Here is a 13304-nt window from a genome sequence, read left to right on the forward strand (position 1 = left end):
TATGTCCCACCTGCATTTGTCTCCGTAAGAAGGGTCAGGTCTACGATCAAAATGGCAGGCTTTTAAAGAAAGGGACATTGCCACTTTCACTTTAATAAAAATGTAATTAAATAGGTTATGCCTAAGGGCAGATGTTTTCAACTCTGTATTTAAAAAATTGAGCACAGCAAAATCTGTTAGTTATCAAAAAGCTTTTAAAAACATTAAATTGTAGCTGACAGTCCAGAGTCTGATTTCAAGGAAGTCACAACAATCACACATGCCCGGGCATCATCACATTCAAGGTGACCATGAAAGGCAGAAGTGAAACAACACTCACCTTCCCAACTACCAAACCAGTGAGAAACGCACAGTATGAGGTAAGATTAAACAAACTAGGTGCTGACAAGTGCAATGAACTCTATGCCTTTAGGTTTTGCTCTCTCTCAAGAAAATCGACCCGATAAGTAGTCACCTGGTAAATAGCTTACAGTTAATCCCATTCTTTTATAGTTTACGCCTCTGTAAGAACATTAGGAAGTAGTAACTACCTCTGACTGGCTAAAAGTGCACTTTCAGTGACAATGCTTTTCTGTCATAACCGTCACAAGAAGTAGACACCTGAGAAGAGTTATGTGGGTGAGAACCCCATCTCCCCATCCAGGGAGCCCACAGTTGGAAGCAGCCCTGCTGCCCAGGAAGTGAAGCCTACAAAAAAAAGACCAGGACCTTTTAAATCCATACGTCTATGAATTCCAGTGTCGTTGACTACTGATTAACTTCAAATGACACTAAAGTGTATCTATAAATAAGTACAGTTGACCCCTAGACAACATGGGGGCTGGGGACACTACTGTCCCATCCAGTTGAAAATCCTTGTACAGACTCCCCCAAAACTTAACTACAAACAGCCTACGGTTGCCTGGAAGCCGTAACAATACATACACAGTCAAGTGACATATTATTTCATATATATTCTTAGATTAACAGTAAGCTAGAGAAAATGTTATTGAGAAAATCACAAGGAAGAGAAAATATATTTACAGTACGCTACTCTATCTACCGGAAAAGAGACCCCACATGTAAGTTGACCGCGCAGTTCCAACCCGTGTCATTCATGGGTCAACTGCAGTACTGACTGAAATGACACTCAAGAAATGTCAGGGCAAACCGTTTTTTCAAAGCACAGAATTCCCAAGTTACGCCTCTAAGACAGCAGTAAGTGACCTCTGGTTCAATAGTGGCAAGAAGTATACTTGTTAAGATGCAAGAAATCTATTCCATCTTGGTGTGGGTATTTATGATTCCAGCATCAGGTAGGAGACCACTATGTAAGATCTGATGCTAAGGAGAAATGTAAAACTGTAAGAATGACAGCTTCTATCCGCATCGAGCTACCGTGCGACAGAACGTGACAGATCCACGTTAACACTATTCCCGTAATAAATGTGCAATGAAAACAGATGGAAAAGTTAAAATAAGTACCTATCCAGTTGTAATGTTTATCTCTAATATGTCACAACCAGAAACATGTTTTTAATGGCATAGTTTTAAAGCTATATAATAAAAGGCAATGCCAAAAGAAGTATCTCCTAATTATCTACACAATTACGGAAAATTCTAACTAAGAGAAAGAAAGGTCTGTACAAGTGAGAAAAATACTGCTCGTTAGAAATGTTTTGACTGGTTTTCTAGAAGTAACCCAAGACCCGACATTTTTATATCCACAATATTATGTTGGTTAAAATTCCATAAAATGTTTTAACTTCAAACATCCCATTCACTTAAGGCAAGTTTAATCTGGACCTACATGTTTCAAAGGGAGCTCAGGTATATTAGCCATGTAAGGTAGGACCAGTTCAGGGCCCAAGTACTTAGGCCTGGAAAAAAAAAAACTAAATATTTTAAAATACAATCAAATATTAATTGACCTTTGGGAAGACACTACTCAATTTTTTTTTTCCCCCAGGAAGAGCTTCTCTTTAATGCGTTAAGTGTGGGATTAATTCCCATCTTTTAAAGGAATGGAAATTTTGGAATAGGTAATTTCAGTGTTAAAAAAAAAAAGATACTTACAGCTTTCTTCCCAAGTTCAGTCTTGGATAATGTTAAGGATCCTGCAAGGTAGCATCCAGGTCCTGCCCCTTTAGGTATTCTAATAAGAAAGTTCAAAAGAGAAATAAAAGGAACTAAAGAGAAAGTCTCAGAAAGATAATCAAGGGGCCAAACATCAAAACAATTGCATTCTGAAATAATTCCCATAGCTCGGTTTTCAAAAATCAAAGGGAGAAACAATCTTACTCTAAAATGGTTGACAACATAAATAAACTGAGCTCAATGTAATGAGCTCACATGAAAAACTTGCAGTAGAGACACATTAAGTGTAAGCAACACTATCACTTACTTGTCATCTGGTAAGGAGGTAACAAAGAATGGTTGGTTATATTTGGGTGGTAATGTCAAATTACTTGATTTCTTCTTTCCTAGAAGTGCAAGACTATGATTTTCATGAATATCTAAGCTCAAGGTATTAGACAACCTATGAGAAACTATGAATGGAAGATCTTTAAGACGTTCCAAATCACTGATCTGCTCATGACGAATCTGTAGTCGGATTGTATAATCTCCTTTCTCCAGTTTCAAAGAATACTAAAAAAGACAAGGAACATTTGGAAAAAGAAAAGTCAACAGAAATTATAGTAAGAGGATAAACGGGAACAGTTACCACGTACAGAGCACTTACACTACGTGAGGAACAGTGTGCGTGTGCACGCACACACGCAAATACCTACACACAAGGGCCTGAACGTGCAGGTGAGGAAGCAGGCCCAGGAACATCACTTGAACAGTCCAAGACCCCGTGCACAATAAAGGATAAAGGAGCTGAAGGCAGGTATGGCTCCTGAGCCCTCAATTTCCCACATCAGGCTACGCCCATACTCTCAGCTAAGTCAGTGTCTTCTCAAGACTCATAAAAGCAATGTTCCTCTAGTTCGCGAGTCCTCAGAAACATGCAAAAACCACCACCAAAGGGGTGCCCAGGTGGTTCAGTCATTAAGCATCTGCCTTCGGCTCAGGTCATGATCCCAGGGTCCCAGGATCGAGGCCCACACAGGGCTCCCTGCTCCTCCTGCTCCCACTCCCCTGTTTATGTTCCCTCTCTCTGTGTCTCTGTCAAATAAATAAATAGTATCTTTGAAAAAAAATAAATAAAACAACACCAAAACGAGCAATATAACACCTAAGACAAATATATACACGTGTGTATACACAACTGGTCATCTTTATGTCACAACCAAAGTGCCACACACCTCTTTATCACAGACGGAACCGGCAGAGATGGAGGAGCACAGACCCACTCGGCTCCTCCTAGCTAACCTGCCAGGAGCACGGCACGCCGTTTCCTCTGAGATTTTAAAAGCAACAAAGTAATGGCACTGCAATAACCCAGTCTGTACTGTGATGTGACCCGGCTTAAAGGAAATCATTCCCTGACTAGTTAACTGAAAAAAACCTGCACAAATTATTTTCACTATTTGGCATAAAATTATACATGTTACAGGAAACACCTCATTTCTTTGTGACAATGTATTAATCAGGGATGAAACTTCTATAAACTGCATGATTAAGGGGCACCTGTGTGGCTCAGTCAGTTGAGTATCTGCCTTCGGCTCACGTCAGGATCCCAAGGTCCTGGGATCAAGCCCCGCACTGGGCTCCCTGCTCAGTGGCAAACCTGCTTCTCCCTCTCCCTCTGCCCCCTCTGCTCGTGATCTCTCTCTCACTCACTCACTTTCTCTCTCAAATAAATAAAATCTTAAAAGCAAACGAAAAACCCTACGTGATTCAAAGTTTTTCTCCTTTCATACAATAGTGCCAAGCACTGTGTTGAGTACACAGCTGTCTCAGGAAGAAATCAATCTGGAAGTTCTAATAAACACTTGGCACTGCCATACAGTGCGTTTCATCCCGTTCAGACCATGGATCATTTCAAGATGCTAATATCATCTTAGATGATTTGCTCTCAGCCTTCATGTGGTGGAAGCAGTGGGGAGAAAGAAGAAATAATTAAAATTAAAAGGTACACCAGGGGTGTCTAGGTGGCGCTGTCGGTGAGCGTCTGACTCTAGGTTTCAGCTTGGACCTGATCTCGGGGTCAGGAGACTGAGCCCTGTGTTGGGCTTTGAGCTCAGTGCATAGTTTGCTTGAGTTTCTCTCGCCCTCTGCTCACCCCCTCAAATACATCTTTAAAAAAACAACAAAAAAAAAGCGGCTATACTGGCTAGTGCTCGCAAGCTGCATCCATGCACTCCTCTATCCCACAACTTGATTTAGCTGACCTACACAGCTGAGAGGCTGTCAAGACAACTAACTGAGTTTCTAGTAGTTGTCAAAGAACCAAATACAAAACTATTGCATTAAAGGAAAAACAAAAAACAAAAAAACACCTAAATCCACAAAACCAAAATCATCATAAATAAGAAATCAGAGATTCATTAGTTCAGGGAAAGCCTCAGTTAATTCCAAAAATCACTGCCAATTTTATACCTGATGTGGATAGGCATCTCCTGAACCCATCTGTCTTTTGTTCTGGTCAAATATAATCCACAGTTGGCTGTCAAACTCGGATTCATACAGTAGTTCACAAAGTAGCGGGCAGCTTGGAGTTACTTCCCCACTCTTGGGCTATAAAAAAACAATAAATAATATGATTTATATGATTTTTAATGTAGATTTGTAATACTGTTATTGATGATATTTTTACAAGTATTAAAAACATTTTCTTCTGGTAACCAATTTTAAAACGTAGAACATCCAATACTTTGGCATTAATTAAAGGCATTTTTCTTTCACAAGATTTTAAAAATACAAACCTAGCTATTTTTAAGCATTGATAAATATTCTTCAGAACCTCTAATCACTTCATAAAATTGAAATTTGACAATTCACTGAAATCAATCATCTCAACATTAAAACCAAATTCATATTATGCTTCAATGAGTTTCACCAAAATCTTACTGATCCTACATAAACTCTTGGATTCTACATTTACAAGTAGCCTCAACTACCTTTAGCGCTCATTCAACTCAAGGGTTATTCTGACTTCTCATTGTTTTAGCGCCTGCCTCAGAGGAAAACCACCAAACCCAGTAACGTAATCAGACAGCATCCGGCACTGATGAGACATCGACCACTGGACAGGTACCTCTGAATAGGCGAGTACAAAAACTAAGGCTCAAAGGCCCAACGGCCAGGTTGCCACTAAATCAGAGTCAATGACTTCAGACCCGAATAGTTCCTGGACCATCAGAAATGATAATTTCCCAAAGACTAATTCCAAATTAACCAGTGTTAATTACTTGCCTCTATTTTATACATACACACATACACACACACACACACACACACACACACCTATACTGAATTCCTTGTCCTTCCGTTTTTGACTTTATGATTCATGAAAAAAATACAGAAGTTCATTTTGAGGTTATTCTTTCTTACATAAACACCCACCTGATGAAAGTTGTATGTCAGGACCATCTCATAAAGCTGACGATTATTTGGCAACACATCTCTTGATCCTAAAGGTTTTGTTTTTGCACTCAGTGGGCTGTAATTAGACAAATGCAGAAGTAATGTGATTCAGGAGTTCATTTACTGAGAGAAATAAACATAATCAACAATCTATAACACAGCAAAATGTGACAATGTGCATCTTTAAGCTCTGTCCTTCTTGGTAGATTTTATAATATTTTCATCATCAGCTTCCAGAATTCTTTACTGACTGAACCATGGCAATACGTAATCTTTAGTTTAAATTCTGCAATATTATGGAAACATTTTCAAGTGTCCACAAACAGCTCTTAACAAAACCGGATCCCAACATTAGGGAAACAAGCGCTAACAGTGTTAAGGCCAGGCAGGTTTTGACTTGCAGCCTCCTGTCCACAAACTGCAGATGGCAAGGACATGTCACAGGAGGGGTTGTGCAGATGCCACACTGAAAGCTTCACGTACTTGCTACCTAAGGCTCAAAGCTACTGCTGGGGCTGCGTCTTAGAGAGCTGCCAGGATGCCTAGGCTGCGAGTCCGAAACTGCATTTTCATCTCCAGCACTGAGATGATGTACAGAGTGTAAGAGGGTAAGAGATGTCCCCGCTCCCACCACGCCGATGCGCGACACTGGCAGCCCTAACACATCAATGATACCGCAGTGTCTGGACCCAGCTCTTCAGGGTGATGCAGGGAGCCAGATCTTCATACTTCAAGGAGGACTGAACATCGAAACGATTGATGCCTTCCGATGCATGCTACAAAAGATATTTATTAAATTAGGTTCTCAAACTTTACTGATAACAAACCACATTTTTAAAAAAAAACATTTGGACCTAAAATAAACCTCTGTAATGCCAAGTTTATAAGCGTCCATGAGCAAAGACTACTGTTATTTCAGAACCACTGCCCCACTAACGTTTAAATAAAACCAGTGAGATTATTTTTCAATAACACCAATAACTGACATTAAAAATGATGGAAATGTGGAACTTACAATGTTTAACTGAGGAGCAGTACACACTATTCCATGGAAAGAAATGGTATAATCAATATTGACGTCACTAAGACTTGCCCACCAGCGAGCAATGCAAAACTCAATTGCTTTCCCACCCTGTAAAGAACAATAAAAATTACAAATATGTAAATCTGTTTTCTCATTTTCCTTCAAATTACAGAATATAAATAGTAAGTGTTTTAAAGCAAGTCTAGCTTTCAGACTTTTCCTATTGGTACAGCTGTGCGTGGAGTTATACAATTACAGTTGCAAAGACAGAGTACAGGCGCTTAAATACACAGCTCTCTGCTCCTACGGTGCTTGTCATAGAAGATCGGAGGCAGTTTTTGGGAGCACACAACAAAATAATAGTGAAAACAAACTGGAATAAAAACTTCAGACCAAAGGAAAAATGATAAGAACAACAATGATAAAAAAAGGTGCACCACAGCTCCATGAGGCACAGTCAACACCCACAGCTGAGTTTGGGGCTCAGAGCCCCCCGGCAATCAAAACAAAATGAAATTATGCTCCTTTACATCTTTCTCCCTATTACAAAAATTAAAAACAAAAACTGTCTTTAGTACTGAGTTTTAAATTAGGTTTTGTAGTGATCAGTACATTATGAAGTCTGAAGACGGGTCAGAGGACACTAACAGACCAGAGCGCGAGCAGCAGTCATCAGAGACCTAAAAGACACAGGAAAGATGGGAGCACTGCGTGACCACATGAAGCAGCAGGCTTAAGAAAGAACATCAGGGGCGCCTGGAGGCTCAGTGGGTTAAAACTCTGCCTTTGGCTCAGGTCATGATCTCAGGGTCCTGGGATCAAGCCCCACATCGGGCTCTCTGCTCAGCGGGGAGCCTGCTTCCCCCTCTCTCTCTGCTTGCCTCTCTGCCTACTTGTGACCTCTCTCTCTGTCAAATAAATAAATAAAATCTTAAAAAAAAAAAAAAAAAGAAAGAAAGAAAGAACATCAGTGCATTCCACTCCCATGAAAGAAGAATACAGCCCAGGAAAGGGTGGGGACCCACCACACTGAGGCCATTCTGGTGGGAAGCAGTGGCAGCTTTACCTAGACAGCAGAACAGCCTCCGGCAGTCTTGACAGCTGGGCATTAATAAAATAACAAGCAGAACAATCTTAAACTTAAGGAAATAATCTCCTGTGTGATGAGGAAACCGTTCCAATCAAGCTTTGCAGTGTAAGCCATCACAATCTAGCAGACCAGCACTTTCCTTTGACTATGTTTATTGAAGAGTTCAAATGATTCATATTTACCTCCGACTTGGTCTCAAGTATCCCACTGAGACTACCCACCTTCCTACTTCACTTATTCAGCCCCAGTACAGTCTGAATACAAACTGTGAAATCAAATTCCAATACTCAGGCTTAGCCCATACCAAAAATCAAAGAAAGAAATCATTTTGGGGATTTCAAATTGGTAATTAAAAACTTACTAAGACAGGAAAAGCTTCAGTCAGTGTTCCTTTTTCTGGAAGGGAACAGAACTTATAGAACTCATGACTTCGATATGCTCTTTGCTTCACGAGCTGTACCGCGTGAAGAACAAACTTGGCTGACACCTCCGAGGAACACGAACACACGGTGACTTCTACAATGAGGAGAGGAAGCCGGGTTGCAAACGGACACGTGGCTGTTTGCATTCCAGCTCTTTAAAATGCAACATCTCAAGAATAAAATGATATATTCAAAAGAAATCTGCATATTTCCTTAAAAACAAAGAGTCACATGAAAGGGGAGGAAGATAAACAAATCAGTATCAGAATGAACAACCGCTATGCTCCAAACACCATGGAACAGCAGGTGTCCATGGATGGACACAATGACCCTAATCAGGTCATTTTTATAACCCTTTGCCCCTCTGTGCTATGGGGAAACTTGCTTTTAGCTAGAAACCAACCAATTCCTGATAAAAGAGGATGCCTAAATTCCATGTCTATTTATTCAGTTTCAGTGGTAACTTCCTAGTCTCTCCCTCCTGTCTACTTCTAGAAAGTATCACCATCAACTACACATCCTCAGCTTTATTCTGAGACCGAGCTGGAGACAAAACCAAACTCACTGTGAAGCAGAATGAGCATCTTATCTAATGCACACCCACTCTAATACAGGGAACTTAAAGCAAGGCTTACGTCTCTGGTTCACAAGGTCAAGTGGGCGCAGAGCTCTGTGAACCTAATCAATTGCTAAGAATAAAAAATCTAGTGTTAGGACAGTATTTCTAATTATTTGAAATAGGATACATCTGTAGTACATTTTTTTTTTTTTTTTTTTTTGCTTTATATCCCCCATTTTACTGACACACAACTGACAAATAATGTTCAGCAAGCTTAAGGTGTACACTGTGAAGATCTGATATATACATAGACATTGTAAAATGATTACTGTAGTAAGGCTAGTGTTAACACATCCATCACTTTGCATACTTACACCAATTTTTTTTTTGGTGGTGAGACTATTTCAGATCTGACTTTTAGCAAATTTCAAACACATAATTCAGAATAGTTAACTACAGTCACCATGCTGGACATAAGAGTCCTCGAACTTACTTTGTAAGTCCAAGTCTAGACCCTCTGAACACAATGTTCCCCTGTCCTCCCTCTCTCCCGGTGCATTTCTAATCTGACTGCTGAAAGCTCTGAGCTACATCCATTCCAGATTATTCTATAAATTCCTATTTTAAAAAAACTAATTATTTTCAATACCAACCAAGTCATAATTAGAGCATTATAATTACTGGCATTTACTGTTGAAAAGATATCAGATTCAATATTAATTAATCATAGATTTTCCTTTAGTATTCTTCATGCACATTTTATCAGAGCTCACTGTTCAACAATTCCATGGGGCCCTAAATGCATTAGGTAGCCCAGAGTAGTTCAACAATACAACTCTTGACTCTGATCATTAACAGATAAGGTATTATTCTAAACTAAGTTAAAACCTTGAATATTAAAACATCTCCAGATAACTTGGATGATTTGATGTAAGAACCAGTGCAAAGGAGTATGAGATCTTAGAATATTTCAAACTTAACAGCAAATATAGGGTGTCAGATATAGTACTGTTATGACAAAAGCACAGATTAGAGACATACAAACGTCCTGTGGACATAATCCTAGCAGAGATAGAAGGCAGATGAAGAAAGTGGTCAGGACAGACTCAAATCTTACTTACCAGCCCATGTCGCACCCTCAGGAACCTCAATAAAATGCCTTCGAATTTGACCAGGTTTAAAATGTACATCTGTCAAAGCTAGATCATAATGTGATGATTCATTTACTCTGAAAATTAAAAAAAAAAATGGCTAAATGAGAAGCTGTCACCCAAAAAGGCTTTATTATCATGAGCCCACTGGTACTCTAGATCTTACCCGTTGATCAGAAAGAAACACAGGGATTTCAAAGTTGGTTACAAAACAGTGCGCACAACATTATCTCATTTTTGCAACATGTCAGCAGTGATATAAGTTCTGGATAGCCCAGTGTAGATTATTTTTCTTTTTGTCTATATTACAATTTGTCTAAAAGACACAATTTACAGCTCCCTCATTCACAGGATTTCCCTATTAGAATCTGAACTATCATGAGTCCTAAATATTAAAATCAAAGGTAATGTTTCGTGTCACTGATACTGTCTTCCAGCTCTGAGATTGGCATTAAACCCCTTGTACAGCTCCAGAACACCTCATGCCATAAAAGACAAAGGAAAGAAGAAAACTATTTTCATAGCACTTTTGTAGGAAACCAGTGACACACAAAGGTCAAACGTGTAACATTCTACTACGGAAAACTAGAGAATATGCAAAGGACAAATTCTAATCAGTATGACAAACACTTAATGAGCACCTAGTGTTTACATGAAGCACTGTTATGAGCTACAAATACAACAGACAACAAATACTACATACAACATATAACACAAATACATACACAACATATACAAATACAACATTCTCCGCTGCCCTGGCCAGTTTCACGAGGACAGAAAACCACCAGAAACATTTAAAGTGATATGCTCTGGGTGGACAGGAAGTGTTCGTGGAAAAAACATAAAAGGTACTTGGTTCGTGGAAAAGCTTCCTGAAGGAGACGATATCTCAGCAGATTAATGAATCTTAAAAATTATCTTGTCTAATATCCTACTGGAAAATCTGCCTGAGAATTTCAGCATTCTACAATTTCTCCACATGGGTATGTCACTCTTGATCTCCCGAATTTCACCCCACGTTTCCTATGGGCTGACACCTGCTGCGCGATGATTGCTTTCCAGCTCACCCACTCGGGACCGACCATTCACTGAGAACTCCCCATTGTCCTCGGGATTCTCATCTCACTCTCGTCCTCCACCTACTGGACAGTCTGGTTTGTTCTGAAGATACTGTATAACGGGCTCCACGGAGGAACTGGTAGGACACAGGCCCTGAGCCTTGAGCGGCCCCCTACGTGGGGTAAACGAAACCTGACAACGTCCGAGCTCAAGCTGGTGCCACTGGCATGTACGACGCGCCATGAAGGAGCAGGAAGGGCCTCCCTGCATCGGGGAGGACTAGGAACGAGCCAGCCTGAGGAAGCCCGAGTGCCAGCACCAGTGACCGAGTGCAAAGGTGCAGTCTGGCGGGCAGGTGACAGGAAATGCTGGCTCTCGGGGACCGCTGTTCGCTATCTGAGAGAGCATGATCCTGGGCAGGATATACTTTAAACAGGAAGCAGTAGGACAGAGCAGAGTTCCTTGGTCCTGGGGCGGAAGACCAGATGGGAAGGGAGAGTCTGGAAACCGACAGGAGAAGTGCAAGAACCAGAGAAAACAGTGATCCCACAGACAGGGGTTACAACGGTGGAGGGGGTGGGGGAGGGGAGAGGGACGAAGTAATCCTGCCCAGTCCTGCGGACGGCCAGGCAGCTGGGGGCACCGTCAGCTCCATGGAGTTTCGGTGCAGGCACAGGGCACGGGAGATGCCTCTGGGATCTCACAGTCAAAAAGCAATAGAAAGACCACATGGCACCTTGAACTTTGTAAGCAAGAAGCAAAACTAAAACCCAGCTACCTGATTCTGCTCTATCCATCTTTAAAAGTTCACACTATTTCCATAAATAGCCATTAAAAAATCACATGTGACAGTCAGCTGTTGGCACCTCATTACTTACTTGGTTGCTATAACGGCAGTGATTGGAACTCTGAACAGAGGACCTGCATTGGGGGATGCTATATCGTAGCCACAGACCTTGAAAAGAGAGTAAGTTTCAGTAGCCATACACTTTTACGAGAGAAAAAAAAAAGTGACACCTATTCAGAGTAAGTTAATCTGACATTAAAACGTAAAGATCTTCAACACAAGTTGATGCCATTTTTTCTGGCATTGGGTCACAGCACATCAACGAGTGCATGCATAACCACCCCTGACCATTTCAGACCGACAGGGAAACGGACTGCCTGCCACACCAGGTACTTTTACACGCTTTCAAGAGTATTTAGAAAGTAGCAGTGAGGATGCACCAATACCTCTGTGTAATGCAATCCTTCTCTTAAGCCCCTGGGATCCACACGTATGTTGATGTGTCTACATTGATTCATGAGTTCCAGATGGCTGGGACACTGGACCCAAGATGAATTTGAAGTTAAAGCTAAATGGAGCTGAAGGGATATTTTTTCGGCATTTTCTAGCATGAAAAAGACCAAAAATTAAAGATTAGTACTTTTTTCCTTTTCTTCCATTTTAAAAAGTTCAATCCGCTCCTAAAATCTAGCAGATGAGTTCAATCAGCTGTAAAATGTACTAGGGCCTGGGGTTCCAAAACACAGCTTAAGTAAAGCAGTCCCAGAACCTTCCTGACATCTTAGGGCACTTGTGACCCGTTCACACGTTTATCCAACATGGCTGTAGCCTTAAAACAAGGCGTTTTCGTGAGAATCTGTCATTACCGCACGCAGATAACAGCATCTGACTGAAAGGAAGACGCCAGTGCAACTGGTGACTACTTTGCTTACAGCTCCTTGAGCCGTGGTTCTCCCTGGCTGCTTCTACTTCCCAATCTCCAACCAAAACTCTCTCTTACACCCAAGTATTAAGAGTGGTAAAGAAAAGGAACTGGACATTTGACTACCCCAAATTCGGTAAAACCCTAGGTCACTGACAGCCCAGGCTACTGTTTTCCTCAGTGGTTACCAGGCTGAGCTGTGAGGACACTGGGATTCCTGCTTCGCCACCACATCCAACCCCCTTAAACTATGTATGATTTTAAAATAATATTGTCGACTCATGTTTCTCTACAGAACATCAACTCAAATGGCATTTCTCTCATACCACAGTATTCACTCAAATCACAAATGTAAGCACTTCAGCTTAAAGTCCATTTATTACTCACCAGTATTTTCTGGAAATACAGGTTCAATGCCAACGCCATGATCTGAAGGTGCAGCCACCTGAACAGGGTCTCGGAGGTAGATGCCGCGGTTATTTCCAACAGTAACAGTGAAACCTAATTTATTAGCAAATGATGTATTCTGAACGAGGTAGTCATAGGCTTTATCAACCTAATTAAAAGAACACAAACAATAAAGTATCAATGGTTGGGTCAAGAAAACATTGCTATAAATTACTAGTTTAATTTCAGTTGTGAAAAGGTACAGGTGAAAAGCTAGTTTCTACATTTGCCTCTAAACATAGTAACCTCAAGTAAGAGGGCAATTCTACCTTTTCTTTTTTTTTTTTTTTTTTTTTTTTTTTTTTAAAGATTTATTTATTTATTTG

The 13304-nt window shown here is 40.6% G+C and overlaps 1 protein-coding gene across 6 annotated transcripts in view; it reads right to left on the bottom strand.

The window, feature by feature from the left end:
- The window catches only part of TPP2 (tripeptidyl peptidase 2), a 75231-nt gene that overhangs the window by 17888 nt on the left and 44039 nt on the right, over positions 1 to 13304 (bottom strand). For all 6 annotated transcript variants that reach the window (XR_009346847.1, XR_009346848.1, XM_059143795.1 and 3 more), the window contains 11 exons: positions 12919 to 13087; positions 12056 to 12213; positions 11701 to 11777; positions 9731 to 9837; positions 7990 to 8144; positions 6530 to 6646; positions 6190 to 6290; positions 5494 to 5590; positions 4528 to 4665; positions 2384 to 2628; positions 2056 to 2134 (listed from right to left, as the gene is read on the bottom strand). Coding sequence is in view for 4 of the 6 variants with exons in the window: in XM_059143795.1 (XP_058999778.1) it covers positions 2056 to 2134; positions 2384 to 2628; positions 4528 to 4665; positions 5494 to 5590; positions 6190 to 6290; positions 6530 to 6646; positions 7990 to 8144; positions 9731 to 9837; positions 11701 to 11777; positions 12056 to 12213; positions 12919 to 13087 (1443 nt within the window). In the remaining 2 variants the exon portion in view is untranslated. The remainder of the gene's footprint in view (positions 1 to 2055; positions 2135 to 2383; positions 2629 to 4527; positions 4666 to 5493; positions 5591 to 6189; positions 6291 to 6529; positions 6647 to 7989; positions 8145 to 9730; positions 9838 to 11700; positions 11778 to 12055; positions 12214 to 12918; positions 13088 to 13304) is intronic.

This window comes from Mustela lutreola, chromosome 13 (assembly GCF_030435805.1).
Source record: "Mustela lutreola isolate mMusLut2 chromosome 13, mMusLut2.pri, whole genome shotgun sequence".
NCBI classification, from domain to species: Eukaryota; Metazoa; Chordata; class Mammalia; order Carnivora; family Mustelidae; genus Mustela; species Mustela lutreola.